At 37.6% G+C, this 16,738-nt stretch overlaps 1 protein-coding gene across 2 annotated transcripts in view; it reads right to left on the minus strand.

Annotated features, from left to right (window-relative positions):
- NUP210 (nucleoporin 210) overlaps positions 1-16,738 on the minus strand; it is a 68,505-nt gene that overhangs the window by 25,861 nt on the left and 25,906 nt on the right. The window contains exons 12-20 of one of the 2 annotated variants that reach the window (XM_069769849.1): positions 15,306-15,461; positions 12,053-12,251; positions 10,607-10,752; positions 8,139-8,360; positions 6,647-6,820; positions 5,190-5,382; positions 3,968-4,062; positions 1,493-1,597; positions 1,255-1,356 (exon numbers count right to left, since the gene is read on the minus strand). In XM_069769849.1, the coding sequence (XP_069625950.1) occupies positions 1,255-1,356; positions 1,493-1,597; positions 3,968-4,062; positions 5,190-5,382; positions 6,647-6,820; positions 8,139-8,360; positions 10,607-10,752; positions 12,053-12,251; positions 15,306-15,461 (1,392 nt within the window). Of the gene's footprint in view, positions 1-1,254; positions 1,357-1,492; positions 1,598-3,955; positions 4,063-5,189; positions 5,383-6,646; positions 6,821-8,138; positions 8,361-10,606; positions 10,753-12,052; positions 12,252-15,305; positions 15,462-16,738 lie in introns of both variants that reach the window. The other variant, XM_069769848.1, reaches the window with a different exon arrangement.

Genomic DNA, 16,738 nt, shown 5'->3' on the forward strand with positions numbered 1-16,738 from the left:
TACTGGGATTTAACTCAAACATAGCATGCAGGTCTAAAAGATTCTTAAAATGTGGGGGTTTGGTGGTTCTTTTTTTTCCAAAATGTTTTTTAAATGTGTTAAAAGTTGGAGTCTTCTCTCCTTTAATCTGACAGGTAGTTAAAATAAATCTCTTTTTGTACTTCACAAAGCTTATCTTGCTGGCACTGTTCCACTACTTAAGTTCACTGCTCTATTCTGAAATTATCTTGTGTACATCAATTAAAGCACTGCTAAACCCATGAGGGAGTTCTGACTGAAAAAATATTAAGAGTTGAAACAGTGTAGAATGTACAAAAATAAGGTCAACTCTTCTATTTTTCCCCACCTCTGTGCCTAGCTGACTCTGTTGGAAAAATATTCCCACCTTACGCTTTTGACAGTTAGAGACAATCAAAATGTTTCACCAGTACTTTCCATATTCTCAACAATGAAAAAAAAGCCACCTTGATCATCATTATTTCACAATTTCATCAATGTTATTTATGACAAGATAAATGTGTAAATTATAAACTTAAAAACAACTTGTGTCACTTCCAATTCTTGTCTAATGAAAGCTACAATGCAAATATATAGTTTTATTGTTGTTCACTGTAGAATGCATCTCATATCCTGGGCCTGGATGAAGTCAAGCATAACTGTAGTTTAGTTGCATCTTCTGGTGCAAAAGTGCATTAAAAATTTAATATGGAGATCAGAAATCAACTCTTTAATAGATACTTATTCACAAAATCAGGATAAAACACTGTGATAGCAAAATGTCCTGAAATAGAACTGGAAGAAGAATTCAGAAGTACTGACCTACAACAAATATTCCACTATTATTCTAGAAACCAATTAATCTTTTGTATAACACTTCTGAATAATTCTGTCACATTATTTTTCATTTTTTAGTTTTTTATTTATGACTCTTTATGAATAAATATTTATGAAATCAGGAACATTTTACTGCAAAATTGTAATGGGTAAAGAACAACTTGTACTGGCTTTTATCTTGTATAGAGTATACATATGCATCACAACTGTGGTGAAACAATTTCCTATACCTTAAACTATACCTGAAATTGCTAGTGCAAAGATCCCCTGCCTGAAGCTTGACTGTGACAGGCAAACACATCCAAGATTCAGTTATTGCCTCTCTATCCATGTGTACTGGAAAACAACCACTAGTAATGAAACTGCAGAATGATATTCAGATCGCCAAAAAGACATAAAAGAACAAAATACTTCACTCACCAAGGCAATACCTTGAGTTTCCTCATGTGCCACTCTTACAACATTTGCAACACTGGTATTAATGTAAAAATATCCAGAACCTTCTTTTATGAAAAGTTCTGCCTGCAAAACCAGAAAAGCATCCAAAATTAGGTTGTGTCTTTCTAGTACATTGCTGAAACTGGTATCCTTAACACATATCATACAATTTTTGAAGTTTTCCTCCCTGCAGTTAGAAAGTAGCAGAATAATTCCTTACCTGTATGTCAGGGTGATTGTAAATGGAGACATCTGTAGGGTTCACTTTTACATCTTCCACTAGTATCAGTTCAATAGTGGCAGACACTGGTAGAAGAGGTTCATACTGAAAGAAACAATTCTAGCTGTTACAGCAAACACTAAGAGTCAGAAAACAGTGCAAGTCTCTTGTGTGTGCAGGGAAAGATGCTTAAAACAGATGAACAAAGAGCCAGAGCTGGAGAAGTTTAGGTTAATAGAATGTCCACAAGATCTAGTAATTGGCTCAGCAACTACCTTGCTTCTACAGGTAAGGTCATATACAGGACATGCTGGTGTATTCTGCATCTCTGACCAAGACAAAGAGCAAAGGCCTGTACATTAAAGATGTAGCAGAATCAGTTAACCAAGTCTGACATACACAGATAGGATATTAACTCAGAGACATGTTATATGTTCATACAAAATGATAAAGCATAGAGACAGAATGTTTTCTTCTACTTCAAGTTCATCTTTTTAGGATTCTTCCTAGCAAGCCACCAAAAGAAATTCTTCCTTAAATGTAAGTACATAAACACTGGACCAGATGCAGGTTTAATCATTCACTCATAATAACATTTGCTTAGAAAGGGAAAATGTTTTGGTTTTTGTTGGGTTTTTTGTTTTTTTTTTTTTTAGGAAGTTAGTATTATATACCCATTTCACCTAATTAGTAGAATTATTTCCTTGATGTAGAAAGGATGTCATCTTTCCCTAATATAATAGGATGCTCCACTTAAACATGGAACAGTGATCAAGACATCTTAATACACCATCTATTAGATTTTTATTTGCATTTTTGTCTGTAAGAAAGAAGTCTAAGTATGGACAGGTTTGAAAGCAGAATATAGCAGTCCATTTCTAATGTATTTGAAAAAAGCAGACAAATTACCTAATTTAAAGAAACAACACATGAGCCTATGTAACTGTACCAGAAGTGGTATCTACAACTACTCTTCAACTATCAAAAAGATTCCTCCCAAACTTAGAGACTAGAACTTAAATAGAACTCCGGTGCCATTTTACATGTGTGTATCCCACACTGAAATACAATAAACTTCTCTGAACTCAAGGCAAAGTTTAGAGAATTCACTTTTCTAATTATCTCTAAATTTAAAAAAGAATATTGAATATTGGTTTAATAAAGCAGAGCACAGTGAATTACAAAATGATTGCAGAACACCAAGTGTTCTTATTACAACTCAATTTTCTTAAGAGAAAAAAGATACAGAACCAAATATCTTAGGTGGCAAAGTAGCTGTGTCTCTAATCTAGTAATTTTGACTAAGTTATAGTCAAATCCTTCAGTGGAAATGCATCTACACCATGCTTCCCAACAAGAGCAGACTGGAAACCTCAGTGAAAAGACAAGAGCCAACTGGCAATACAGATTGTCTTCCAAAGAAATTTACCATCCAGATGCCAAACCTGGGACATACTGACAGAAACCTGGGCCACAGGATATTTCACATTACTAGTGCCCGTCTGTTACCTGCTTTGAAGTAAAAATACTGTAACCTTGAGCTCTGTATTTTACTCTTTGTCTCAACTCTGTTTTCATGGTACGTGATTCAGAACCACATATAGTCGAAACTCACTTAAATTTTGCTTAACAAAATTAAACAGAACTTCAATTTAGTGAAGCAGGATATTTTAAGAGTTAGTTACTATGCATGTCAGGTTGTTCCATATGCTGAAACCTGCCTTTATATTCATTTAAAAAAAGTGACACAAACAGAAAATTGCCATCTGTTTACATCTGCCTTCTTTGTTCATCATCACTATTTTTTGCTGTTGTTCTTCCCTATGTTGAGTACTTATCTACAAACTAAAGTATTTCAGGGAGTGGCTAATGACTTGTAAAATTAGAGCCTATGCTTATGGCTGGCACTGTACAAATGAGTAGTCTCTCCCTTCCGGAAGATCAATGTGAGACCAAAGAAAAAAAAAGTATTAGTCAGAGTCCAGATTTTACATATGGTCCGTATGAGGATATCAGCCAGCTTTTGCTTTGCTCATGCAGAACCTTTCTACCCAGTTTTGCAGTGGAAATAATACATTTGCTTTCCCCAGAGACAGCTGCACTAAGCACATGGTTGCCTTAGTGAAGGACAAGCAGCAGAGATTCACCAATTCATTAAAAAACCTAAATCGAAATAAACCAAACTGAAACAATTCTTTGTAATCCCCTTGCCCAGATGGTTTAAAAAAAGGAAAAAAAAAAAGGAATTGGATATATTTGATATGTATAGCAGCAGGTAGCACAGACGAAAGCAGGAAAAGCCATGAACATTATAAAAACATTGTGTTATGAATCTGTCTTCAGAATCAGCTATGGAGCTGCCTTATTTTTACATTACTATGCACTGAGGAAATAAATACATAGGAACACTATACATTAAGAATCCCAGGAAAATGGCAACAAAAAAACCAGAGTTCTGAGTACCGGTATTTTTACTTTAGCTGCCTTGAGATGGGATTGCTGGTATCCTGTTGCAGTTGCAGAGATGGCAGTTGTTCCAGACTCACGATGAACTATAACAGTCTGTAAGCCTAGAATCAAACAAAAAGTCAAATAAATCTAACTATGTGGAATAGAAAAAGATTAAATGTACACTGCTAATCTCTTCCATTATCTTCTAAACAGACCAGGATTTTCTCTTTCAAGACAGGTTCTAGCCATTCGGTTTGGTCCTTTTTTTTCTTTTTTTTTTTAAATGGCAGACACTTAAAATGCACATGAGAGACTGAAAGAGTTAATGTCTCAAACATTGTGGTGGGGCAAGTTCTGCTTAAAGACAAACGCTGCACAGTGAGGAACCAATGTGAAAAGCCCATCAGCTCAGGCATCAGCAATAGGAGGGGGAGGGCGTGCTGGAGGGTGCGCAGCTCCCTGTTCTGATAAAAAGATCAAACAATGGCCAGGTCTGCAGGGAAGGAGAAGTTACTCCACAAACGACCCCCAAGCCCAAAGGCTCACAAACTGCTCCTTAGCCTGACCAGTTCAGGTGTCTGCCCAAAGGAGGGGCAAGGATGATAAAAGGACACAGACTGAAGCCCCAGGTGCGCAAGCCCACCGGGACTGGACCCCTCGGCTGACTGAACCAACACTGGATCCAGGACCGGTGAAATCTTTCTCTCTTCTCTCTTTCCTTTTCCACAATCCCTACACCTGAATCGTTTCAAGACATAAACTGTTGACCAAGTCTGAGACTAAGAGTGGATCCAGCCACACCTAGGCCCTTCTCTGAGGAGGACTCTGGAAAGCAAGGGGGTCTGCTCTGAACCTGATGACTCGACAGGAGGGATCTCCTTATCCCCTGAACTGATGTGTATGGTTACCCTGGGTTATACGGTTTATGGAAGTAGTCTTATGCCAATTCCTGTTGTGAGAAACCCTGCCACCTACTATCATGTCTCCCCAGTTCAGTTTGTTTCTGTCATGAATAAAATCTTTAACTGATCATTTGGTATCATTTCACGTTAATTTAACCCGAGGGAATTTCAAATTAAACATGACTCCCTGGTCTGTCCAGTCTGGGTCGTGACAGCAGATTGAGGATAAGATGAAATGTGACTACAGATTACAATAATTTCTTTAATCAAGCTCACATGTTACCAAATAAGTTTAATCCTGACCTTTTTCAAACAATGAAATGCTCATTTAAACTAATTCATACCGTGCATTTTCTTTTGACCACTTCCATCTTCTTTCAAAGTCAGCTCCATTGGCACATCAGGCTCAATATTAGCTAAGGACATTTTTGTTGATTCCCAGATAACACTAAGAGAACTGAAGTTATCAAATTTACTGCCCTGCTGGTCATATGCAGTCAAATCCAATACTGGATTGCGATAATTTGAAACAGGAACCTGAAAAATAATGAATACTTTGAACTGAACAGGTACAAGACGATTTTTTAATCACTAAAAGAAAATGTATGCTGAGTTGCATGAGATTTATTATAACACTCATCACATGAGCCATTAAAATGAGCCATCAGTGCAAAGTCATTAAGCTGTACTTCAGCTGCAAGGGTTTGGTTCTTTTTTTTTGGGGGGGGGGGGGGGCGGGGAAGGGTTAGCCAGTGAATTACCTTAAAACAAAAATTGAATTACACAGCTCAAGTATGTCATCTTTGGAATTCAAACAAATAATGAAAAATATTGCTATTTCTCAGAAGACATAGCTCAAAATTCTAGTGTTCATCTTCTGAAAATCATAGCGATAGCAGTGTACTGATGTAGTCTAACTGACACATAACGGAAAAACAGAAAAACAGGTGAACTGTGAAGTGACTTAGAATATGCAAAAATCTCCTTATCTTGTTATTACGTAGAAGTTACTTAAAATGATTCATCAACTCAATACACATTGCCGTTTTATAGAAGTAGGATGACTTTATATTTCCCTGCTAATATTAACATGACAAAACACACAGTTTACTCAGCAGACAACATGTGATGGCACTCATTAGGATATAGAAGAAAGAGTTCTTTATGCTTTATAATCTACACATATGCATTGTCCATCTGTTGTGACTCAGATTTGCAAAGCTGAATACACCTTATGTCACTAAACAATACTCATTGTATATGCTTACATAGGTATCTTCATGTCAGCAGTGTTTGTGCCTTTACTAGTAAGACACACACAAATGTACACTCATGTAATAATAAGTGTATAGTAAAATATGTCTTTATATATACTCAATGGAATAGTTAGTTTAGAATGAAGTGGTATAGGGAAAAAGTACTTTTCTTAGAAATAACTGCTGAGAACATTTCCCCCCTCCCTTTTCTTTTTTTTTTTTTTTAATAAAAAAGAAATTTATCTCAAAACAAGTCAGAAAGGCTTCCTCACAGCGACACTTTTGTGAGAAGCCACAATCCAAATGCTTTCACATATACCCCTATTTTCTGGTAGGTCCCTTTATAAGCCTGTTCAAATTATCACTGTAGGAAACTTGCATTCAGGCTGCTCTCTGCAGGAGCCAATGATACCAGTGTGGCCCACAACACTAGAGTTCCTGCTACGCTTGCAGCAAGTCAGATACTTTATTTCTTATGTGGAGGTCCAGACACTGATTCTTAAGTTACAAAGACACATTCTTTTCCTGTCACTTCTCAGGCTTACCACTTGCTTGTTTTGTTGCAGCAAAGGGCAGGAGAGATCAAGCTGAGGACTTCCATAAACAGGAGTCAAAGTGAGTCGTGAAGGGACAGCACAGATGAACTTCACAACAGCAGGCTCAACCGCTGGAAAAGGGTTGGTGATTGTGGGGCTGTTTCCAACTGTTAAGGCAATAACCTGTACAATTATGAAAACAGGTAAGTGAGGAAAGAGAAGAGGACTACTGGGTTCAAGCATATTCTATTTCACAGATCTCAGTTACACTCTGATGTCAGAATGAACAAGCGAAAATACGATTCTTGGGGATTTACAGCACCATTAAGACACAGGAAGATGTGAAAGGAGGTACATATTTCAAGAACAGTTCTATACCATTGTCAAAGTACTATTGTCAAAGTACTATTCCTGGGAACTTTCTTCCTAGGTATTCATGTTTATCACTATCAAACTTGATTCAAACGACAAATCTTTTGTAACTTCACAAGCTAACAGGCAGGTGTTTTTCTTGCAGAGCGAGAACAGCACAGCCCAAAGACAATATTTATAGTCACTTCACTCTGTTTAAAAACCATCCTATGTTTATTATAGATTCCTTTTTTAGGCCTCAACAAAACAAAGTGGATATAAACACAGAGAAGGCTATCCCAGCAGGCTGAGGTAGCCCTGGTTCCCTGCTTTATCCACTCATGCCTGATGCTCGCCAGAGCCATATGTGATCCGTTCTGGACAACACTTGAGGACAGACAGCCAACGCATGCACAGTCATCGACAACAACAACAAAATGTTTTTCCTTTCTGAATTATCACTTACAGAAATAGCTACACTTTGTACAGTGTCCACTGAGGAAATCAGTTAAACAATTTGGCAGCCACACCAAAATGCTTAGGCCTTGCAGAATTACAGGAGAAAAACATTAAATCAAAGCTAAATGCTTTATAGACTGGCCAGGGTGAGTAAAGCAGGATAAATCACTTCTGCATGTTGGAGAAAACAAGACCAGGTGGAAAATATCTACAGCCACTATCACAATGACTGCACAAATATCAGAGCAGTAAATTCATATGGCTGTCTTTCGTTTGACTAAACAGAATTACACTGGAAGGTAACTTGGTTAAGAGAAGCAGGTTAGACAGAAGAGTCAGTTTACTGCAGTAACCTTCTGCTATGATCCTATTTATGCAAACCGAAGCTGCACTTTTGGGATCTAATGTTTAACACATTCCACAACATAAGGTTTCTGTGACTTGGCTTTATACTGCAATAAACCCATCATAAACCACTTTATAACATAATGCTATGAAATGCTCACTCTAAAACCTGGACCAGCATCACAATGCATAAACAATATACTTACCCAAGTTCTTTACTGGCTTACTATAAAACCTGCTTGTTATATAAAAGGTATATGGTATTATAAATCTGTCTGAAGCCTGTTCTTAGTTGCCTTAGCTCAGTGTTTGACAGAGGGCAATACAAATACCTTCTGGCACTTACTTGCTCTCCCAGGCTTTTGCAAGACACTCTAACCCAATGCTGGATGTTATTTCGAGATGTAGGAGGTCCAAATAAAGACAGACCAATACTTTCTGCATCCTCAGTGGTGATGTTCCTGAAGAACTTTGAAGGTTCTTGGATCCATGGTCTAGGTCCTCCTTCAAATAACATATCTTTAGAGGAACCCAAAGTCACTAAAGCAACAGATGGAGGATCAATAGTCTGTAATGAATGAATTAATTACAAATTAATGATTCTATTTACACATAGTTTGGTTGTACTTTGCAAAAGATACTTCCTTCTTAATGGAAGAGCTATCTTTGTTATTTTGATTAGGCTATGATTTTTCCCACACAGTGGTTTGTAAGAATGGTTAAAGAACAGAGTTGTACCAAAATAGTTAGCATCACCTACAAGAATTCTGTCCAGTCGGATTATATTCAGTGGAACCCATGGATCCAAAGAAAAGTTTTAACTACATTCTAATCACATCTCTTTCATGAAGAATTACAGCAAAAGACCCTTAATATGCCATTCTGAGCACATTCAGAGATAACATTCTACCACATTTTTTAAATAGACAACTTCAAATGAATGAAATAATGGCAAATTTTACTTTCACTTGACAGTTCTCTCTGCAGCATGGTTCTGTGCATGTAATTATTCTCCGACACAAGTTTTACTTCAAACCTCTACAACAAATTCTACACTGATGTGCATCACTGGGACAGCCTGTGGTATTTATCATCACAGAAATTAACCTGACATTTTAATACACAATAACCATTTGTAGCTTGTGTTCCACATCACCATATTACTTAGGTGTAAGAAAGAAACAGCAGCTAACTTAAAGCATGGTTCAATTCTTTCCATAGGTGTATTTTGGTCGGGAGAGAGAGAAGGCAAAGGTTGGCATAAATGTTCCTCTTTCCTCCCATTTACTCCCTGGTTGTATTTGTAATACAAAGGTAAAAACCCACTGGAAAACTATGAGATTCAGTATCAAGTGTCTGCCTGCCCTTTGAATCCTGTTTATCTTTCTCCCACTTTTTATGTTATAATTATTATTTTTTAAAAATAGATATCTGACATAAAAATGCTGCCTTCCATTTTTGGGCATCATAAATATTTCATTCTGCAGAAAGGAGGGAAAAGAATATGGAATTCTCTGTTCCACACTTCAAAGAAAAATAAGTTCTTCACTGAGATATCCAAGCACAGATTTTTTTTTTTTTTTTTTCTCAAAGTGCACTTAATCTATCCTCCTTGTCACCATGTATTGGCTCTGTTAAGTACCCTAGAATCATTTAACTTTATATATGAAAAGCAGTGTTACAACACCTCAAGGGACTTTGCTAATAAACGTGAATGATACCAGACATATGAAAAATTCCTAATTAAAGGTACTATGCCCCTCTCACACATTGCTGCCAATAACAGAAAGTTTACACACTCTGCTTAGGATGTCTCAGCATCTTCAAATAATTATACTCAGCTATTTAAGCTATTTGACAGAAAAGCATATTTAAAAAGTAAAATCATCATTACAGTCACAAATTTGTAGCATTTGCAGAAACTTTTGTTCCAGATTTGGGGGAAAAAAAAAACAACTATGGTCAAATGTATTAGACTTCAGCTTTGCAGATTCAGTGCTAGGTCTCTGAAGATGAGGGTAACATAAGCATACTATTTCATATTTCCATATATTGACCCTGTACTCAGGTTCATTATTCCTGTTTTCTTTAGTGAACTGTCCAACCGTGAAATATGTTTCTCCCATTTGTAGGGAAAAAGCATACACTTTCACAGCCATATAGGCAAGCCAGCTTTGCTTTCTTGCAAAAATCAGTTTATATACCATTAAAACAGAAATGATAAGTTAGGTCTACTTTCATTTGCTGTTATGGACACAGAATTGTGACTGCCCCCTTATTACCCTATTAAGCCAACTGTTAATCAGTTAAAATGGACAGTCAAGAAACAAAAGATTTGAGTCTCACATAATTTTCCACACACATAGAGTCTGCTGAAAAGTAATTTACTAATTCAGGTGTACTGTGCAAAATAAGATATACATCCTCACTCAGATGAGAGTTGACTCCTATTACTGTCCTGCATATTTCTTCAGATGACAGCAATTATGACTCTTTTGCCAAAAGTCTGAAAAATGGGCAAGGATATCAAATTCACTTTCCACTTCAGAAGTTGCAGCATGTGTTAGTTTGCTATCGCACTACTCCTCTGTAGTTGGCTTGCAACGTCCATGTAGGCAAACTCTACTATATATATGCTCCACAGAGAAAGGGTTAAAACATGATTCCCCAAACAGTCCATAAATCTTTTCCTGTGAATCAACCACATACCTCATTCTTTTTAAACATACTTATTACATAACACCAACTTGCTATTTGTCATTTAAAGGCATTTTAAGTGATGGATTGCTTTAGGAACAGCAAAAACAGACTTACTTTTAATGGTAGATAAGCAGCAATGGTGATGCTAGCACTGAGGTGGACGCGACCATGGGTGTAACTAACAACAAGTGTTGTGTATCCTTGAGTTTCAGCTTTTACTCTGACTCCACTACAAAAATCAGCAGTTGGCTTAAGCCTTCCTGTCAGATAAATTAAAAATATATAAATACATACTTGCAGAGAAATGCCCAGGCATTTTAATGCAAGTTCAATATGGCTTTCCTTGACAAAAGCATTTCCACCAGAAGTAAGTAGAGATGTGTGCTCCAACCAAATGGATAAAAACGTTCCCTACTGTCTTTCATCTCAAACCCAACACTTACCGAAGTATCCACATCTCAAACTTCTTTATTGGCACACTGTTCTAAACAGGACATGAGTCTTTACTCTGGTACAAACTGATATAACTTCTATCTCTTACTGCATATTTTCATCTTGCTGTTCTAAAATGAAACTGGCTTGTTATTAAGCACAAATAAGTCACACTGCTTAGATGAGCTTTCCTGCACAGAATAACTTGAACTGTACACAATACATCATTTCTCTAGCTGAAAGTAAGGTATTTTCATGAAATTTCTCTGCTTACTAGAGGACATTTTGGGAGGGGTCTATTTTTAATTTCTTTTGAAACAAACAGTACAACAGCATACTACATAGTGACATTTAAAAGAGCTGCTTCTCAGGCAAACAGATGGCACAATGCAGACTGGTTTTACTGGCTCAAGAGCACAGGAAAGAGCTTCCATACAAGAGACACTTGGAAAAAATTGATGGTACATCTGAACAGCATACTGAATTCAGTAGACACAGGAACAAGCACGTTGCTTAGTGTCCACTTAGCCCAGCAACATTAATGGCAATCCTTAAAAACAGCATGCATAGTCCATACTCTTAATAAACCTTACAAGAGGCACTTCTTAAAGCAATGAGCTTTACAATGACAGAGCTTTGGCAAAATTTAAGCAGTTGATTGTCTCAGTCACTTGTGAGCAAACAATGAACAGTGTTTTTATAGAACTGAAAGTAGTGCCGGACAATTCAGGCAAAGTAGTTATTAATCTTAGTGTTCTAAGCATTCCAATGCTACCTCAAACTGCAATATACGTGGACCCCTCTTATGAGAAAACCCATCAGCTTTGTTACAGGAGCATGTTAAAAATACTAATCAGTAGAAAGACATACAGGAGAGTACACATTATCCAATAAAATAATTGCTAAAATGTTTTCAGAGTCCCCCCCCAAACATCAAAAATATCAAAGGGAAGTTCTGCATAAAAAAGTAAATACATTCTCAAAATAAAACTGCTCTGATCCCCACCTCTGAAGTTAAGCACCTCTGTGGGAATACTGTACACAGCAATTGAAACAGTGATTTAAAGGAGATGTGTGACTTAGTAACATCTTAATTTAACTTTCAAAACAGGGAGGGGGTCAAATCACCTTGGAGTGGCCTGAACACACCACGGTTTTCTACTTCCACAACTAAATCAAAGTGTGAGCAGTCGCTCAGTGGGACTGTCTCGCCCGATTCAACATTTGTTAGGCCATTAATCCTCAGGGGCAGCTCCAATATTTGGCCAACACGCGCTTCAACTTGACATGGTGTGAACTCCATCCCACTGGGTTCAGTTACGTACACCTGAAGGAGGAAGGTGACACAGGACAGAGATGTATGAACACAACCCCACAAAAAGACACCAGGAAGAAAAAAAAAAGAAAAATAGACTTCAATATGATCTCCTTATTTTAATTAGCCCTCTCATATACTTATCCCAGCCGCTGACTTCCCTCTGATTGCTGGAAACAATTCTTCTCAGATTTAACATTGCTTTTGTGTTTACCTGCCACAGAAAGGGCCAGGAAAAGCTGGTTACTATTTTAGTGCTCTTTTTCCATAACAGTCCAAGCTCACATTAGCTTGGTGATCCTTTTACTGCTACTTCTATAATTCTGACTGATTTTAAAGTGTGGACTAAGTTGTGCGCTATCTCCAGGAGGTATTATCACCAACTGGGACAGATTTAGTACCCAACCTTGACTTTCACAGTGTAAATATTTGAACTAGACCTGACGTAGTTAGCAAGGCTCCCCAGCCTCCATCACTCACAGCAGCAGGTATGTAAAAGTTAAGGGAACTAATGACCTAAACATTTCCTAAATGGCTTCTTTCTTTTTGTTCCCCCCCCCCCCCTTCTTTCTCACATTTCTGTTGGCAAAACATTTTTAAAGGTGTCCAGGGCTCAACACTTCCCCACAGTAATATGTCTGAAATCTAAAATAAGTTAACAAATATCTACTGCCTAATCTAACAACATTCTGCTTCAACAAAGAATCTTTATGTGAGAGATACTTTTGAAATCAAAAGGATTACTTTCAGAAATAAGACTGGCAGAAATAGATCTTGCATGCTATTATAGCTGGTATGTTGATGAACAAGCCTTAACTGTATTATTTGTTATTCTGATTTGCTACTTTTCCCATTAATGTTAAAGAATCCACCCAAGACTGACTGCATATTTTGTAACAATATCTATGATCAAAGCTTTTCATTTGCAATATCTTAACTTCCTAACCATCTGCAAATGGCTTCAGCATAGAATATTGAACCATATGGTACAGAGTTAAAACTGTAATCCTTGTGGAACATAGTTAACTGTTCCTAAAACTTGCTCACTGAGGTCAGTAAATAGAACTCTTCAGTTACTCTATGAAGCATGCAATTCCTAACACAAGAACAAAGACGTTCAAAAATAACCCATTCAGATTGTGCAATACACTGCTCTGAAAGCTCACATGGAGAGAAGTATTTTTTCTGTCTTCAGGCTTTGACTCATGTTTGAGGATAAGAAGTTTTAACTGAAAAAATCTTCATTCCTGTATCTCTTGCTGGTAATTGTCACACTGCTAAAAAGCAGCATCCCGGGCTGTCCAGAGAATAATTTCAGAGCAAGTCTGTAAACTAAATTCTGCACAAATTTCAATTTGTGTCATTATTTTAATCATTTAAGTTGTTATTTTAAGCATGAAGTTTTGTACCTCTCCAATGCATTTTGTAAAATTTACACAAATAATCTGAGCACAAAACCCAAGCTAATTTGCCCCTCAAAAAAACCAGCATTAGTAGATGCAGCTGTTCCAAGTAAAACTTGGTTAGAAATATCTTTCCCAAAACACACATACAAAAAAAAAAAAATTAAAAAAAAAATCTGCTTATAGCTGTCTCTTCATTATGGGACAGACTTGGCAGTCTTGACCAAACACATTTCTTAAAACTTTTGTCAAAGGGGACTTTGGTGCAACAGAAGTGCAGTATAACAATTACAGCAGTGCTGCACATGGGAATACTTAAAAATGATGAGGTATTTTGTAAAGCTAATGTATATATATTTGATGCAATCAGCTTGTTCCCCACCAGTTGCTAAATTACAGGCATGTATCCTGGAAGGAAGGTGCACTGCCCCAGGGCCTGCAAGACGTGCTTCCTAAATCAACTTCTATGCTCCCTCAGAAACAAAGACCATCACCTTTATAAAGCCTTAGCCAGATGGAGGTTGTTTGCCAGCCTCAATAGCATCCGCTTGGCATAAACAAACCTATTTCATTTATGACCATGCAGTTAGACAAACACAGCCTCTGGATCCCACATTAGCCACACGTGCTTAGTACATTATCTTAGTTTTTCTGAGGTCAGGAGCAAGTTTCCTCTTCTCTGTCAGGTTTCCATTCCAATGCTTAGCTCTTTGCAAAAGGCAGAGTTAAAGCATAGATTAAAATGCCTGAATTTGTGAAGGTAGCAGAGTAGTACTACTTCACAGTAATGAATATACACCACAGCAGTACTTACTTTTAGTTTCTATTCTATAATGATACAGGTCTTGCAGTTCCTAACAGCCTGACAGAGAGAGTAAGCACTGCCACAGTTTCATTAAGGAAAATTAGGACACAAGGAGATATTTCCAAATCAATAACATTCTAGAGAAAAATATTTAAGATTGTAGATTTACAGTGTTAACCAGAGCAGCTTTTCACCTATCTTTGCACACTCTTTCCTGTGGGGCCATTACATATGTTGTTCCTGTATTTTCTTCACTCCATACCACACACTGACCACCCTGACCAAATACTAAGAATAGGGTACGATTTGCACAGAGAATGCAAAATCCCTCTTGGGAGGTGTATTTTTCATTCCTGTTTCCTCCTACTTTTCCTAAAAGATTATTTTTTTCTTGGCCAGCTTTGGTATCTAGATTCATTATGTGGCACTGTATTCATTTCAGCCACTGATCCTGGAAGGAATTTCCTTGGGCACCTTGATGATATCTGTCATCCTTTTATACCGAAGGAAAACACCCACATCTTATCCTGCAGAATGCATTTTTAGTTTGGCTTGTCTGCTTAGATGGCTAAGCCAGTAGTAAATCACTGTTTCCTTCTTGCACCCAGAACTTTCGACACGGAAAAAGACTTGCCAAGGAAATAAGGAAGGGGCAAAAGTGGGAGTTAGGTTAATGCAGTGGAGAGAGCTTGAATTCCCAGAAGCACAAACTCTGAAACTGGTCACTTAACCTGCCACAGGGCAGGCAGGGAAACCTCTTGGGAACATTTTGGAAAGGGGAATGTCTATGGCATTCTCAGCTTCTACACTGTTTCCAAATCCATATTCAAGAGCAACCAGGGAAAATAAGAGTTTTACCTTCATTTCTCCGTAATGCAACGGATTCTGAACATCAATTGCCTGAATAATGCTGATGCCAATATCACTTCCAGTTGTCATTACTCCTTTGACTGTCACTGTAGCAACTGCCTGGTTAGAATAGGACCAGCTGAAATTTCCACTTCCACCATGAGCCTAGAATACAGAAAGAAAATCTTTCAAATATTTTATGAAGTATACAGTTCTCATGTTTCTTAGCTGTCAAGCCTTTGAATATGTTGCATGAAAACCAGGGACACACTGAGCAACGACAATGTTGTTATTGAGGAAATACAGATAATATAATGCCTGAGAACTTTCAAATAAGCAAGGTGAAGTAAGAGATGAGAAGATTACTACCCTTCAATTCATTTTAAATTTCAGCTTTCGTCATGCACATATCCTATGTGCTCACCAGTGCTGCTAATTCAAATATCTCTCTCCCAGCTGCAGACGTCTGATGCTCACAACTCCCAGTGCTAGAGTCAGTGCTTAGAGTTAGCAGAGCATTTCACAAATCGGCACACCAGAGGCCTGGCACATGGGATTATTGTACTTCTGAAAACTCCCACTGTTTCTCTTTTGCTGACAGCCAAAGTGCTGATTTGGGGTCTCAGAGCTGCTAACCTGACATTCTACCTACTAGCTTCTTTCAATGGGAATTGTTAAGGAATCTAAAGGGAAGAGAAAAGAAGGTGGGAGGCAGGGAGGAAACGAGGCAAGAGGGGAAAAAAAGAAAAAAAAAAGTCACTCTCTTCTTGGCATCAATTCCTTATTTTTATGCTGAAAAATAGCACGTCTACCTGCAGCCATTCAACAAACATGCTGCTCCAGCAACTGATCAGCCATGGAATGAGCAATAGGCCCATATGGAAACTGCCCACTCTTACCACAAGCACTGCAAGGGTCTGCAAAATGTACACTTCCACAATGGCTTTTCAAGGAAGGAGTCAGAAACTGCCTAACTTACAAACTCAGGTTTAACATGCAGGTTCCCACAAAACCCCCCAAACCAACAAAAAAGAAAACCCCACTCCTTTCCTAGAGCTCCCAGCTCTTGAAGGGTTGTTTCAAGATTAGAAGAGCTTAAATGATTGGAATTATTCTGCAGAAGAGGAAGAACTAGTTACTTGATATTATGGTCCACATCAATGGAGACAAATAATTATATCCACTGTATGAGCCCTTGGCAGCCAGGAGAGAGTAATATCTGCTGCAGGTTCATATTTTATAAAGTGAAGGGCCAAAAAACATTTTGCCAACATACACAGAGTATTGTCTTCCTAGATGTGTAATACTGGTTACCAAAGAAACATTATCATTACAATGCTGTAAAATGTATAGGTTTTAAACATTATCATTGTAAGCTATAGGAAGCGTCTGTTGAGACAAATACTGTGCAGAAAGGTACACTGAGAATAATGCATTTTTAA

This window comes from Haliaeetus albicilla, chromosome 24 (assembly GCF_947461875.1).
Source record: "Haliaeetus albicilla chromosome 24, bHalAlb1.1, whole genome shotgun sequence".
Lineage (NCBI taxonomy): Eukaryota > Metazoa > Chordata > Aves > Accipitriformes > Accipitridae > Haliaeetus > Haliaeetus albicilla.